At 50.3% G+C, this 15254-nt stretch overlaps 1 protein-coding gene across 3 annotated transcripts; it reads left to right on the forward strand.

The window, feature by feature from the left end:
- On the forward strand, positions 1 to 11152 carry CHST12 (carbohydrate sulfotransferase 12). 3 transcript variants are annotated; one of them, XM_027738488.2, is made up of 2 exons: positions 1 to 82; positions 5495 to 11152. In XM_027738488.2, the coding sequence occupies exon 2, from the start codon at positions 5590 to 5592 to the stop codon at positions 6847 to 6849; it is 1260 nt and encodes a 419-aa protein (XP_027594289.2). In that variant the 5' UTR covers positions 1 to 82; positions 5495 to 5589; the 3' UTR covers positions 6850 to 11152. The 3 variants fall into 3 exon arrangements, with proteins under 3 accessions (XP_027594289.2, XP_027594288.2, XP_027594290.2); XM_027738487.2 differs by lacking the exon at positions 1 to 82 and adding an exon at positions 130 to 228; XM_027738489.2 differs by lacking the exon at positions 1 to 82 and adding an exon at positions 1493 to 1779.
- Positions 11153 to 15254: the final 4102 nt, after the last annotated feature.

The following is a 15254-nucleotide window of genomic DNA, read 5'->3' on the forward strand; positions in this document are numbered from 1 at the left end:
GCGCCGGGACCGGGACGGGCGGAGCAGGAGCGGGAGGAGGAAGAGGAGGAGGAGGAGGGAGGCGAAGGCTCCCCGGCGGGAGGTGAGCGCGGGGCCGCGGCCGCTCGGTGCCTGCGGGGCCGGGCGGGGCGCGGTGAGGCGGTGCCGCCCCGGGGCCGGGCCAGCCCCGGTTATGAGGCGCAGCGCCGTGTCCCCCCCTCCCCGTCCCTGCGCTCTGCCCGGTGCCAGGTAGGGCTCGGCTCCGGCGGGACACGGGGCATCGTGCGCGGGGCTCTGCGGGGCGGCTCCACTTCTCCTTCACCTTCCCCGCGGTGCCGCCGGGATGGACATTCCCCGGCGAGCGGGGGGGGCTCAGCCGGGGGGAAAGGGGGCGCAGGGGGGACCTTGTCGCTCCCTGCCTGGGAGGAGGCTGTGGGCAGGTGGGCGTCGGTCTTTTCTCCCGGGTGACAAGAGATAGAACGAGATGGAACGGCCTCAAGCTGAGGCAGGGAAGGAGCTGCCCGGGGAGCTGGTGGTGACACCGTCCCCTTGGAGGCAGACGTGGAGGTGGCGCTGAGGGTCGCGGTTTGGTGGCGGGGCTGACAGTGTTTGGTGAATGGATTGGTCTCGATGATCTTACGGGTCTTTTCCAACCTTAATGATTCTGGTGCTGGGCCTGAGGCTGGAAGCAGCAGCTCTGCCCGGTGCTCTGCAGCCGGTGCCGCTGGGCTCGGCAGCGACCGAGAGCTATCCCGGGAATCGGCCGCCTCCCGAGCGCAGAGCCCGGCTTGCAGCGCTGCTCCAAGAGATCCGGCGGAAAACGCCGCTAATCCCGCCTGAACTCCACGCGCAAAACTTCACCGCCGAGCTCAGGCTGCAAACTGTGCCTGAATCAGGTGTTTGCGAGGCGGTCGCAGGCAGTGCGGGTGTCGGGGGCTGGTTTCTGGCCCCCCTGTTGGCACACAACGAGTATCCCGGCGTGTTGCTGGCCCGGGCTGCAGCACCGGGGCTGCCAGAGGCGCTTCCTGCGTTTGTAAGGGCGGGGAAGATGCGTGTGCTGGAAGTTTGTGATAAAAGTAGTGGATACGCAGGACATGCTGTGTTTTGGGAGTTTCCTTCTGGAAATTTTAGACACCCTGTTATTGTGACAGCTTCCAAGTATGGACATTAAAAAAGAGGCAACTGGCACTGCTAAGCCTGTACAAACCAGGCTTTTTTGGCAGCAATGGGCAGCAATCTACAGCTGCCATGACTGTAGATTAGAATGTTCGGGGTCCAGGGTATATGTACTAAGCTGGAGTGAAACATGCAATGCAATTCCTATTTTTTGCTTATGCTGTGCAGTAATACTAATGTAACCATGGGTTAAAACCGCCCTGCTCTGCAAAGAGTGCCAGACTTTTGGGAAGCTGGGGAGAAGCAATGAGGTGAGTGATGGCCAAGCATATGAAATTTGCTTCTTGGTATAGTCTGTCTGCTTTGGCTGGTGGTAGCTTGTTCTCCTGCACCTTTAGGAGATTAACTTGGTTCAGTGTCTCTAGAGGCTGATGATTCCCTAAGTGCAACTGGTGCCAGGTGTGTGCAATGGTATGTGGGTACAGAAGGCTGCACGGGTCCGGTGATTGATGGTAAATGCAGGCGCTCCAAGGAAAAATATCCATTTGAATTTTTTTGAGGGGGGTTGTATGTTTTTAAAAGTTCTTATTCCACTTCTTTCTGTCTTCAGAAGGAGGTAAAGCCCAAGCAAGCTACCTGAAATCCCATATCTTCACCTGCTAGGACGAGTGGGTGCTGGAGGAGGTGAGCTGGTACTTAGAGCCTGACCTGTGCCATGTGGGAGAGGGACAAGCCTGGGGAAATACAAAGAGATAAGATCTGCACCCAAGCCTTTGGAGGCACACTCATTTCAAAACCATGCCTGTTCACAGAGAGGGGTTATTATTGCTCCTTGTCTCTGGTGCATGGCTTTGTATAAGCTGCTTTATTTTCTGTAGGCCTTACTGCTCCTGCAAGTGAGATGGAGTTACTTCCCTTTGCGGTGAGGCTGTGAAAGAATGTAGTCCTTGCACAAAGCCAAGAAGAGAGGAAAAAAGAGACACAAATTACTTAAGCTGTTATCTGCTCTGAGAATAAACAGTTACAATCGGGCTGTGAAGTGGAAATAAGGTTTCCAAATCCCCGAGGAGTTGCATCTGCAATAGCTTTTGCAATAGGAGTGCTGGGGACACATCCCTCCTTTCTGGTGTTAAATGAAAGTTTGAGAGGTGATTGTTTGAAACGGCAGCTTATGATAGGAGAGAATGGGAACAGTGACCTCAGAGTCTGGCTCGAGCTCGGGAGAAGACTCTTTGGTTCATAGCCAGGCCAGGTTCAGGTTGGAGCTGGTCGTGGGCTGGCTGCTCAGGGGACTCTGTAGGATGATTATAGCACTTGGTCCACTTCCCAGTTTGCCAGCGTCGTGTCACAGAGGCAGCTTTGTGTGGATCCGGGTGCACGTTCCTGTTGGCTGGTGACTTTGGGTTGAACTTGAATGTAAATTCTTGGCTCTTTCTGGAGACTTCTCCTTTTGATTCTGGCAAGGGGAAGACAGAGACATGTTCCCTCTTATATGCACAGAGACCTGTAATTTGTCCTTTCAGTTTGACATCCTTTATGAAGTGCTCAGGAAGAGGATGTATCGTAGTCAATAGAGTAACTCTGTTTTCTGCAGTGTTTTCCTCCCGAGGGGGAATTAAGCTGTTTTACTGCTCTTTTCCAGGGCTCCTCTCTGGCACTGGTAGAGTTAATAGAAGTGGAGCCCTTTGCTGCTCACTGCTGTGTGTCTTGGAAAAGCCAAAGTCTCTGGCAGGCCTGTGTGCATGTCCTGGAAAGCAGGCTAGAGCCCTTGGGGTGCTCTCAGTAAAGCTGCATTATGATGGTGGCTTTGAGGAAGAGCCCTCCTTCCCTTTGCCCCAGGAATGTGTGTGCCACACACAGTGTCCCATTTGCTCCTGTCACTGCTGCTGAGAGGGCGATTTGTCCATGCCTGGGCTGGGACAGCTTTGCAGGAATGTCAGCAGGCTGCTGTGCTGCCTGGGGCTGTGGAACCTGCTGGGTATAGGGATAGCAGAAAAGGATGCTCCGTGCAGCTTTCCAGGCTTGCTGCATTCCAGCCAGCCTAGAGGTCTCAAGCAGCGTTGGAAACACAGCGTGCTGGGATTATGTGCGCAGTGGGCACCCTATTCATCCAGAGTGGGAAGCAGTCCCTGCCCTGAGCAGCTAAACGGGCTCAAAAGCAAGAACAGATTTGGGCAAAACGCAAACCCAGGAGTGTGCCAAGCAGAAGGCTTGGCAGCGTCCCTCCATTATCTTCTGCTGCTGGACGGAGATGCTTGGCTTGAAGTGCTGACGCACATATGTAATTTGGCCCTTCTTTAACTCCATGCTCATCTCTCTGGGTGTTTCTTCTTAGGTCTGCTCCATCCTCAGTCTTGACTAGCTAAACGTAGAGAATTACTGCTGAGTAATACCTGCTTCTTGCTCTGCAGACTCTAAAACGTTATGTCTGCAGTTCCTCCAGCTCCTCTTCACAGGCAGAATAAGAGCCTGGCTCCAGAAAAGGCACTTTTTGGTGTTGCAGTGCAAAGCTATGTGTTGGGCCACGACTGCTGAAATTCTGGCTCTCCCTAGTTCCAGATTGTAAATAAATACACCAGGGTGGAGAAACCCTAAGCCTTCAGATCTGTGTTTTCTGTCTTTTGGGACAAGCTGACCTAATGCTTCAACATGCAACAATATCTGGTATTGTTCCTGTTTGTAACTAAATTCTTGTCTAATATTTCAAACCTGGACTTTGGTTGTTAAAATCTGGCACCCCTGAGACACAAGCACAGCCACGCAGGGGGCTCCTTACCAGGTCATTTGCTGCAAGGCTGTGCTGAGCACCTTCTCCTTGGGAACGACAGAGCTCAGCACTTCTCATATCTGAACTCGAGTTCTTCTGTATCTCTCTGCAGGGTGGGGTTGGTGCTGTTTAGGGGTGATGTGAATTGGCTGGGGAGCAACCTCTGTGTTTTGGAGACCCAGCCTTCATTTTGAAAAGTTTTTCAGGGCAGCTTGTCCTGAAGTGGCTTTGTTTTTCAGAGCTGCTGTTTGCAGGGTTTGTTCTGAAGTCATTGGAAAGATTTGGGATGGCTGCAGAAAGGGCAGTTCTTGTTTTCTATCGTAGGTGCTGTTCTGTGTTTACAATCAGGGCCTGGACTGTGCTTGGAGGGGAGGAGGACATTGGAATGATTACTTTTAGCTCCTCACTTTGCTATGTTGTTCTTCCCTGGCTGGAGGCACCGGCTCCTTGATGGCTGAGGGAGAGAACAAGGCTGTTTTGCCAACCTGCCTCTGCATGCAGCCTTGGACCACAAAACATGCAGCAGGGTGGGGAGATGGATCTCCCTTGAGCATCTTGCTGGTGGAAAGGGGCTGGGAGACACGTGGAAAGCAAGGTAGCAGTGAAAAGATGGGACTGGTTGAAGTAAAAAAACCAAACCTGCTGCACCTTCTAGAACAGATGATCTGAGGTGCCCTTTTAACAGTGATTTCGTGCCTGTCTTTGGTGATCAAGAGTCTAGTGATGAGTGTGATAGAAATATAAATTACGTTAAACGAGGAAAAGAGGTCCCAAGTCAAGTGTCTGAACAGGAACACAGATTTACCAGAGCATCCTTAATCTCAGAAATCATTCAGTTAAAAATAATTACTCCTTTAGATTTTTATTGATGAGTGGCTCTTATCAGGGCTGTGTCCCTTTGGGGGTTTTTGTAAGAAAACTCTTTGTGTAATCTCTGTTCCTGACAAAATGAAGTAGCTATCAAGAAAGGTTGTGGAGGGAACATCTACTGGGTGCCTTCACACTTATCTACACAGAGTAGATAAGATGGTGTGTTCAGGTCAGTGATATTCTCTCAGCAGGGACTTGCTTTAGGCACTGAGACAGTGGCATCTTCAGCCCTGTGTTTATAACTCCAATAAAGAATTTGTTTTCAGCACAGAGCACCTTCACGGGGAGATAAGACCACATTGTGATATCACAATTTAAAATCATGGATTAAGCCTTCTTTTTTCTTGTGTGTTAGATATGTCTAAAATTCAAGGGGGTGGTTGGCTCTGCATACTTCCTGTATACGGTTGTATATTTTAATACTCTCAAACTTGCTTCTGTGAACTCTAGGCCTGAAATCATTGTATTTTATTTATTTTTTTAAATTAAAACAGAGCTTTTCTTGAAATCATGTGATTCCAGAAGCTTGAGATTGATAAAAAGCCACGATTGCTATGAAACTGATAAAATTGCAACACATCGTGCCTCCTCTTGGCCAGTTAACTCTTCTCCACAGGGTCTCTCTGGGTACTCTCAGAGTTCTCCCTGTGTGAAAATGGGCATGGCTGGCCCCACAACAAGTCTTGATTGTGCCAGGTCATTCTCTCCAAAGCAGAGGGATTAAGGGCTCAACTGACTTTTTTTTTTCTCATGCCTTTCCAGGATCCTGCTCTGCAGCACAATGCTGGATCCCAAGCCTCACTCTGTGAGTCAGAGGTGAATCCAGGTGAAAGTCAGCTACCACAGTAGGAGTCAGGATGACCAAAGCACGGCTCCTCCGTCTCTCTGTGGTGCTGGTCTCCATCTTCATGATCCTCCTGATCATTGTGTACTGGGACAACGTGGGGACAGCTCACTTCTACCTGCACATGTCCTTCTCCAGGCCTCGTTCCCCAGGAGCCATCCCTGGTATCACGGCAGGTGAAGACTGGGAAGCCTTGCCAGATGTAGATGAATTTTTGGCAAAGCTTCTTAGTTCGAGCCTGAGACAGAACAACTCTACCCCCCGAAAGACAGAGCAGCTCCTTGTCCAGGGCTCCAACAAGCCTGTGGTGAGTAATTTGGAGGAGAAGGTGCGGGGCTATGACTGGTCTACGCACAAGGACAGGAACAGCCTGGACCAAGAGAAGCTGCAGGTGGAGAGGCAGAGAACGCTGCGGGAGTTTTGTGCCAATTCCAGCTTCACCTTTCCCACCAAGGAGCGCTCCTTTGATGACATCCCAAACTACGAGCTCAACCACCTGATCGTGGATGACCGCCACGGCATCATCTACTGCTACGTGCCCAAGGTGGCCTGCACCAACTGGAAACGAGTGATGATTGTGCTCAGTGAGAGCCTCCTGGACCAGGGCGTCCCGTACCGGAACCCTCTGGACATCCCCCGGGAACACGTCCACAACACCAGCACCCACCTGACGTTCAACAAATTCTGGCGCCGCTACGGGAAGTTCTCCCGGCACCTCATGAAGATCAAGCTGAAGAAGTACACCAAGTTCCTCTTTGTGCGGGACCCTTTTGTCCGCCTCATCTCCGCCTTCCGCAGCAAATTTGAGCTGGAGAACGAGGAGTTCTACCGGCGTTTCGCCATCCCCATGTTAAAGCTCTACTCCAACCACACCAACCTCCCCACCTCCGTTAGCGAGGCCTTCGGGGCAGGCCTCAAAGTCTCCTTTTCTGACTTCATCCAGTACTTACTGGATCCCAGGACAGAGAAGATGACCCCCTTCAATGAGCACTGGAGGCAGATTTACCGCCTGTGCCACCCGTGCCAGATAGACTATGATTTCATTGGAAAGCTGGAGACGCTGGATGAGGATGCTGCTTATTTATTGCAGCTCCTCAAAGTGGACAGGCTGCTTCGCTTCCCACCCAGCTACAGGAACAGGACTGCCAGCAGCTGGGAAGATAACTGGTTTGCCAAAATCCCACTGGCTTGGAGGCAGCAGCTCTACAAGCTTTATGAAGCAGATTTTGTACTCTTTGGCTACCCCAAGCCAGAAAACTTGCTTAAAGACTAAAAGTGATTGGGCAGTGGGTGTGGGAGGGAACATCTGAAATACCAAAAATGTTTAAAGCCTCCTCATTTTTGCTCTTAACTCCCTTCCCCATACAGGTTGGTACAATGGAATATATTTTTTCTACTGCTTCCCCTTCCATTTTTGCAATAATGTCAGAATCCAGGGTATTCCAGCCAGCTGTGCATATGCAAAAAATGCCATTTTTTTGGTTATCATTGGTCTTCTGTTTTTTAAAAAGTCCCCATATTTTGCAATGAGTCGCTGCCCTTGGTCACTCTGCCAACTGTGTCCTTCAGTAGCTTTTTATTAATACTTTTTAAAAATTAATATATTTAAGATATTTAATACAAAGCGTGTGTCGTGGCAAAGGAAGGGAAGGAATAAAAAAAAAAACAGTAAAAGAAAACCCCAAGAAATTATGCACCTGCCTCTGTGTGTTGTCTCAGGGCTGCTGTTTTGGAGGTCTGAGGTTTGCAGAGCACTCAGATCTCTCTGGAAGCTGGGATGTTGGTGGTGCCTTCACCAGCCAGGTCTGCTGGTGGTCAGCTCCGAGCTGGCTCAAGGCAGATGGGATGGGTCAGTGCCTGACTCTGCCAAACAGTCCTGGAAGAGCGCCAGGGCTCCGGTGACGTGTGCTGCTCACAGCTGGTGAGCCTGACGCCAGGGTCACGGGAAGGAAATAGTGCTGGGAGCAGTGACACCAAGCCTGTGAGGTGCTTCGGGACGTGCAGGTGGCCAACACAGCACCTCTGCACTGCCTCACCTTTTGGGAAAGCAGTGTGGGACTCTACTGTCCAAAAAGCTGAGGTTCAGCCCTTGTATACCTTGCTAGTGTGGAGCATCTCCCTTGACATGTCCTGTTGCAGGATGGTGCCTGACGTTTTTGGGGGTTGTGACCAGCCAGGAGGGGCAGAGTGTGCTCTTGGATGGCCCAGCTGTCCTGGTCACTGCTGTGTGCACTGCAGGTCCCTCGAGAGCTCTGCTGTGTCCTCATTCCTGTGCATGCTTTAAGGGAATGTGGCAGGGATGCAGATGCTTATCCCTGGAAGAAGATCCAAAAGGTTTCTTTCAATAAGCAGATGTCAAGGTGAACTCCAAGTGCGTTTGTTTTCAGCGTACCAGCTCTCGCTCGTGACACTGCATCCTCATCCACCGCCTTTCTGCTGATTCCAAGTGACTGGTGCAGATTTGATCATCTGCCTTGCTGGGACCTGCTGCAGGAGTGATGGTTCCCACTGTGCCAGGAGCATGTGGGCTGCTTCCCAAAGGAAATTAATGCCTTTAGAGAGACTTTTTGTGTCTCGTCAGCTGAATCTGCTTCTCTTTTTCTTTCTGAATTGCTCTGCAAAAACTGTCTGCTTAGCACATTAGGCAGGCAACTCTTTCAGAGCTGAAATGCTTTATTTCCCTGCACTGTGGATGGTATTGGTGATTAAGGTCCACGGTCAGGCCTTGGGAGGCAGCCCTGTGTTTTGGGCAGACTTCTTTATATTGGCCTTTTACTCAGTTCCTCTCCAAGGCCATGAGTGGGCATGACTTTTTCTGTCTCTCCTCGCTTCCCCAATTTCTGTACACGTACATCTTTTTGGCACTGCATGCTCTTCCTAACAAATATGCTGCATCAAGCTTTTTAACCTGTAAATGAAAGGTAATTGCTAGTAGTTCCACTTGAAACAAAGGGTTTGTTTCTCATTGTATTCACACTGCTCTCCTGTAATTTCTGCAGAGACATTTGCAGTTTAAATGAGCCTGAAACCATTATCAGGGTCTTGGTGCCTAGCTCCTTACAGCTTGGGAAAAAAGGAAGTGCCTGTTTCTGAGTCATTATTTAAAACTAATAATAGAAAAGTGTTGATCTATTCAGTTTTTTTCCCAGTTACCAGCTAATTGCTGCAAAACAGAAAGATGTAGAGAATCTCGTCTCCTGTAATGAGTAATCCCAGGAGTGTCTTGACTCCTGCTACATTTACATTTCTTCAGGGTGGGTTCATCTCACTCTTCAAAGATAAAGCGTGGATGTTTTCATCTCTTGTCTTTTCAGAGTGTTTATTTTTTCCTCTTTTAATTTCCATGTAATTGATGTTTAGTACGAGTAGACGTGGGTGGCTGGGACCGTGGCGCAGATGCTGCGCAAACTTCCTCCCAGCTGCTTCCCCTGCACCTCTTCATCTGGTCCTGTCTCTTCCTGCCCCTCCGACCAGGGCTTGGCTGCTGTACCCTGGTGACACTGCAAACCAGCTGCTGCCTCCTCAGCCACAGTTGTCCTGTGATTCATGGCCATGGCTCGTCCCAGGCAAGAGCCCAGGAGCATCTTTTCAAGGCCTGGCTGTCGGTCATCCAGGGCAGAGGAGGAATGGGCTGCAGAGTGTTACCTTCATTTTTGGCAGCAAGGTCCTGGTTGTGAAATTGGCAGAAAAGGTGCAAAATGGCTGCAAATCCTGCCCAGCAGCTGGTGCATGTGATGTGGGAGTCTGTCATCTCCACGTGGCTGCTTTGTGATTTAACAGCAGTAGAAGTAAAAAAACCTCCTTTCCCTTGCTGACACTGGCTAGAGAGAGGAAACTGTGGACACCTTTGAATGCTGCCTTCTCTCTCCCCATCCAAAGCTGGATAAAGTGGGTAAATTCCAGATTTATGTGCTAATATGTGCTAATGTACTGCATCATGCTGAAGTCCAAATGTGTGAGGCTGCCTGCAGGCTGCCTGCATCCCAATGGCTTCATCAGCCTCCCTGGAAGCTGCAGTCAGGAGAATGTACGGGTGGAGTAAGGCCACTGAGGGCTCTGTGTTCTCTGCTTTCCCTCTTTCACCCCACCAAGCCCAGCCTTTACTGACATCTTAGACATTTTAGTGTTTGCAGACTCGTATCCATCCAGTGTGCCGGGTGCTGTTGGCTCTTTCCTCGTTTTCCATTGCCACGCTTCAGAGCACTTGCCCGGGAGGAGCAGTAAAGCTCGGATGGGGAGTGTGCATCTTGCAGTGGTTGGCTTCTGGATTCAAAATAGCTTGTTCCTTGCTGCTCCTTCCTTTTGAAGCCCTCCTTCCCCACCCTGCCACCACTGTGAATGTATTGTTAAGAAGTCAAAGGGGATCCAGGCTGCGCTGAGCTTTGTGGTGAGACCACTGGGTTGCCAGAACTGGGATGTAGCCTCTGGCTTTGGGAATGTGCATTTTTTGTGGGTTTCTTGCTCTGTTCTCATGATGTGAAAGTGTGTATGTGGGGGGGGAGAAGGACAAAGAGTTCAACCAGCCATGCTTCCTTCCCCCCTGGTTTCCTAAAGGAGTTGGAACTTGGTATTTGACAAATAATGGCAGGCAGAATGCATCCGTGCTGGCCTGAAGTCAGAAGAGGGCTAAAAATCTTGGAGTGTAGATGGTTATGATACTAGGATTGATTTTATGAGGGGTGGAAAAATGCTTTGAAGCTGCCTATTTGTGTCTGAATAAACCTGGCTTTGTCATTTCATGCTCAGCCTGCAAAGCTGTGTCCTGTTCCCCTCCTGGCTTGCTTTTCCCTGGGGTTGACCACTTGGCCAAAGTCAGCACGGAGTCTCTAACCAGGCAGAACTGATGTGCAGATGCAAAAATAACCTGGGGTTTGACCAAGATGTTTCCAGCTGGGTAGAACTAAAACCAGCTTTAGTGCTTGCTCAGCATCGGAGCCAAAGTCTTTACACAACCATTGAACAGATTCCGTCCCTCGCTGTCAGATGCCGGATTCACTGGTACAGTGGGATTCATGTGACCTGGCTTTGCAGCCCCTGCATCCTCCAGGAAGGGGCTGTCAAGTCTCAGAACTCTTTGCTTTTTGAGCAGTGACATGACTTTGCCAGGGTAGGAGTGTCCTTAACACATGGGTACCTTTGCATCTCTGTATTTTTTGCCTTAACCCTTTAATTCACTTGTACTTAATGGGGACGAAACTGTAGATCCATTACCCATGGACAACATTTGCCCTGGGATAACATGAAATGAAGTGCTTTGGCTGTGTGTTTTGCATCCTTCAAGGTGGCACTGGGAGGATGGAGGGCAGGGGATGAATGGCAGCATTGAAAGGGTGGTGAAGAAAAGCCAGTTTGTTCCTTCTTACACAAGCTGGACCTTTGCAGCGGCCACGGGGGAAAGCCGGTGACTTGGCAGGGCACTGCAGGGCTGTGGTGCAGAACGGTGCCAGGGAGGGTGTGGGGTGTGATGGCATATAAGCGAGTCGTGTTGCTTGAATTTAAGGGCTTGCCCACGTTGGTCTTGCTTGTAAGCCCTCCAGGCAAGGGCAACAGGGAAAAATAAAGCAGAATTTAATAAAGCCATTGGTACCTGGCTGTTTGGGGAAGGGATGGGGAGGGTGGGCGGTGCTGGGTCTGGAGCTGGCATAATGCAGCTCTTCTCTTCTATCCTTGATTCAGTCTGATGGGGAATCTAGCTCGGGCTGTGCAGGCTGAGGTTTGTCCTTGCAGGAGCTGGGACATTTGGCTTGGGAGCTGTGGGAGAGTGCCATGACATGCCGGGAGCGATGCTGGAGGGCCCCGTGCTGGGATGGGAGCGATGCGGGAGAACCGCATTCCCAGGCGGGAGCGACGCAAGAGAGCCCCGTGGTGGGATGGGAGGGATGCCGGAGGGCCCCGTGCTGGGATGGGGGGGATGCTCGGCAGGGCGGCGGGTCTGGCCGAGCCTCTCGCTGCTGTGTCTGTACGAGGCGCTGTGGGAGCCGCTCCGCAGCGGCCCATCTGAAACCCATTTTGTATTCCTGGGCTCTGACAGACGCCGCTGCCGCTCCCCCCGGCCAGGCTCCTGCGGCAGCAGGAGTCCGTCTCTTATACCCGCTGTCAGCAGCAATTCCTGTCACCGATGCCCTGCGAGACGATGAGCAAAGCACAACCCAAGCCCACAGTGCAGTTCCTGTGCTCAGCGGGAGCTTTTGTTTGTGCAACCTGTGCTGCAGGTGAGGCTGTCTCAGAGTGGAAAAGTAATTGCTGCCAAAGGCTCTGGAAAACCTCACGGAAGGAGGTGATTTAAAACATATTCTGTAGAATCGTAGAATACCATGAGTTGAAAGGGACCACCACAAGAATCATCCCAGTCTTTCACAGGACACACCTGGGAGTCACACCATAGGTGCTAATGGAAATGGTGCAGTAATTTTAACAGACTGCCCCAGAGGGGAAGTGGGGCAAGTAAGTGGGGCTCACCATTTATACCTTAAGACTTGCTTTTTATTTCTGGCTTTTCAGGTGTTGGTGTCATTGCCGTGTGGGCTGTGGGTTTGGACCTGGTCCATTGCATTCGGAGAGAGATGGTGACCCCCAGGCAGCGGAGGGATGCAGGGTGGCAGGAGTTTCCCTTGCAGGGGCTGATGTGAATGATGTTACAAACCCAGGGACTCGTGTAATGGACCATGTTCTCCTCCTCAAAACACAAGGCAGAGCCGAGGAGCATGTATTTAATTATCAGTGATGATAATTGTTCGCTGTGAGCTACTCAAACTGTCTTCTGTTTGTCCCCCATAAAGGGAGAGGGGTAGACCCCTGTTTTCTGGAGGGCTTCTCACTGTGAGCTCTGTCCACAGGAGGTTTGGAGGTCTCCAGGAGGAGCAGTGACTTCAGTGGGAGTGCTGGGATACAGAGCTGCAGCATTTGGCAGCGAAAGCCATGAAGAAATGCCTCAATCCAGACATTTCTTACCATGAGGTTGGTCTGGAAGCCATTGGCATGAAAACTGTGTTGATTCAAGAAGTGTGTACGCTTTGGAGAGCTCAGGGGCTTGTATGGGTCCATGGGCAAAACAGAAATGCAGAGGTCACAGCTCACTATCCTGCTCTGTCCCTGGCTGGCTTCCAGGCAGCTCGGGATGAGAGGGAGGCACAGTGTACCATCACTCCCAGCAAAATGTCTTTCTTTATCTTGGGAAGTGCTGGGCATCCTTGAGCAGAGTGTGCTCAGCCAGCTAAGATGCCAGTGAGCGTTAGCGGGGCTGGTGCTTTTCACCTAATGAGGGGGTTTGTAATTTTGTCTCAGATTCTCATCATCAAACTGTGCCAGTATCAAAGTACTCCCAGCCTTGCCCAAACCATGTGCTAAGCAAATGAGGGAGACTTTTTCTGACCCACCAGGCGGTGCCTTCACAAATTCCATGTTTTGTCCCCCAGGCAGATGGATCACACACAGCTTTGGCAAAACCACATTTTGTGGCGGAGAAGCTGCAGTTTCAGTGTTTATTTCTCTGTCATTGCAGGAATTCAAAATGGATGGAAGTAAATGCCATTGGGATTGACTCTTGTTTTGTTTGGACCCTGCACAGGTCTCTGTGGAAAACATAGGAGGAGTGCAGGGGACAGAGAAAAGCCAAGAAGATGTGTCAAAAAGGCAGTGGTAGCCAAAAGAGTGGTCAGAAGGGAGGGATGTGTTTCTGAAGGATGAAAAGGGAGTGGAGGGCATCTACAAACAAAATGGGGATGCTTTGGAGTGGGTAAATGCTGAGATGAGTGAGAGGGGCTGCTGAGAAACCAGGTGCCATCTGCTGCAGCATGGAGACCTTCCCTGTCTGCTTTTCCAGGGAGGAAGGAGGGCCCAAAGTAGAGGAGAAGAGAAAGAAATGAATGATTAAGTGGCAAATGGTTATCAGAATGCAGCGGGCAAAATCCTGGGGGTTTTAATACACCATGTGGGGGCAGATTATCTGAAATAGATAAACGGTGGTGGGGGCTGTAGACTTGCACCAAACAGTTGTTGAGAAGCAGCCTAAAAAGAGCAGTGGGCTAAGGTGCTGCTTGCCCGTGCTGAGAGTGGAAGGCTTGCAGCTTCTCTAGCTGTCAGTCTCTGCAAGCAGGACAATGTCCACGGGGGGTGAAAGTGATGCAGGAGAGACGGTGCCAATGACCTTTCACATGTTATTGGGCACCTCTGTCTGTCTCCAGTTTTTCTCTCTCAACCTTTGCGTGCCTTATTGATTTCTGACTCTGTATATTTTGTGTCTTGGGTAAATCAGAAGTATTTGTCACCTAGAATGATCATGCTGAGAGTATAAAGCTTTTTACAAAGTCTTCAGTGACCTTTAGCTAATGGGAAATCAGTGAACTGAGTGTATATAAGCATCTCCTGAGTGCTGGGTGTTGCTGTGCACAGTGGGAACCCACCTTGGCATGACACAGCTATCCAGTAGTAGCCTGGGCATGCAGGTCTCCTGGACAAAGGTTCTTGCATCAGGTCAGGATGACCTACATTTGTGTTTCTTGATTGCCTCCATTTGTGTCCTGCCTATTGTGTGAATGTGTGTGTGTGATGTCGGGTGTCAGAATCAGTCCACAGTCTTGGGCAGGTGAACACGTTTGAAATGTTTAAACAAACATATATGTTTTTGATGGGGTGAAATATATGCTAGTGATGGCCTTTTGTTTTCTATAAGCAGCAGATCATTTTTGTGATTACAGTTAGTATGTTGCAATGGATTGTCATTTCTAGGAGGGTCGCTCCTCCCTGTTAACCCAGTTTTGTTCTTCAGTGCTTTGTAAGCAAATCCTTGTTGTGTCCTGGGGATGTTTGTGCTGTGCAACCACCGGGATGCTGTGGATATGGGACAGTCAGGCTCCACCAGTGGCTCTGGACATCCCTCTGGCTGTACATCCCCAAGCCTACTTGCTTTATTCCTGTTCCAGCCACCCTCAGCAACCAAAGAATGAACCCAGACATGGCTGCATGTGCAGTTTTCACTGCATGGATCCGGGGGTTATATCTGGGGCTGGGAGTTAATCCCTGATTCAAAATGATGGAGTTGGGATCCTATTGGGTTTCCCTCTTCTCGCTTAGATGCCTCAAGTCTGAGCTTTCTGGGTTTCTTGGATTCTCAAAATAGCATCAGGTTTCCTTTGAAGACCTGCCAGCTGCAACAGGAGAGAGAGTTCAGCGTATGGTGGGCAGTAAAACTCCTAGTGTTATTCCACAGATACTCCTGAACTGAGGCAATTCTTGTATTGATTTTGCATCATACACACATTTTCCTGTGGAAAATGAGGGTGCTGGGAGCCAGCCTGAAAACAAAAGCCCTTAGTAAGGTCACAACAAACTGTGTTTCTCCTCCACTGCACAGCACCAGGTAGAGGCAGAGCAGCAGGATGAAGCTGCTGTGTGGGGAGGGCCCCTTCATGTACCAAATTTGGGTCAGGTTGAGATCAGGCCCCCAGCACAGCCGTGGCTCCAGGCTGCAGCATGATTTTTGGGAGCAAACCTGTTTAAAGGAAAATGCAAAGCATCTTTCATCAGCAAGTGAGAATGTGAATTCAAGATGTCAGGGCAGGTTCCAGATGCTGTTGCACTTTGCATTTATTACATTTTTTAGAGCTTAGCAAAAGGTCAGTGTACTTGGACACAGTTCCTGGCTTTTGGAAAGTCTGCAGGTTTGGGAGTAGTGCTTTT

The sequence above is a fragment of the Pipra filicauda genome, unplaced genomic scaffold (genome assembly GCF_003945595.2).
Source record: "Pipra filicauda isolate LSUMZ 115617 unplaced genomic scaffold, ASM394559v2 scaffold31_size4109673_pilon, whole genome shotgun sequence".
In the NCBI taxonomy this organism is placed as follows: domain Eukaryota; kingdom Metazoa; phylum Chordata; class Aves; order Passeriformes; family Pipridae; genus Pipra; species Pipra filicauda.

Coding starts and splice junctions, on each gene's coding strand:
- CHST12 (XM_027738488.2), top strand. CDS start 5,590: ATGACCAAAGCACGGCTCCTCCGTCTCTCTGTGGTGCTGGTCTCCATC.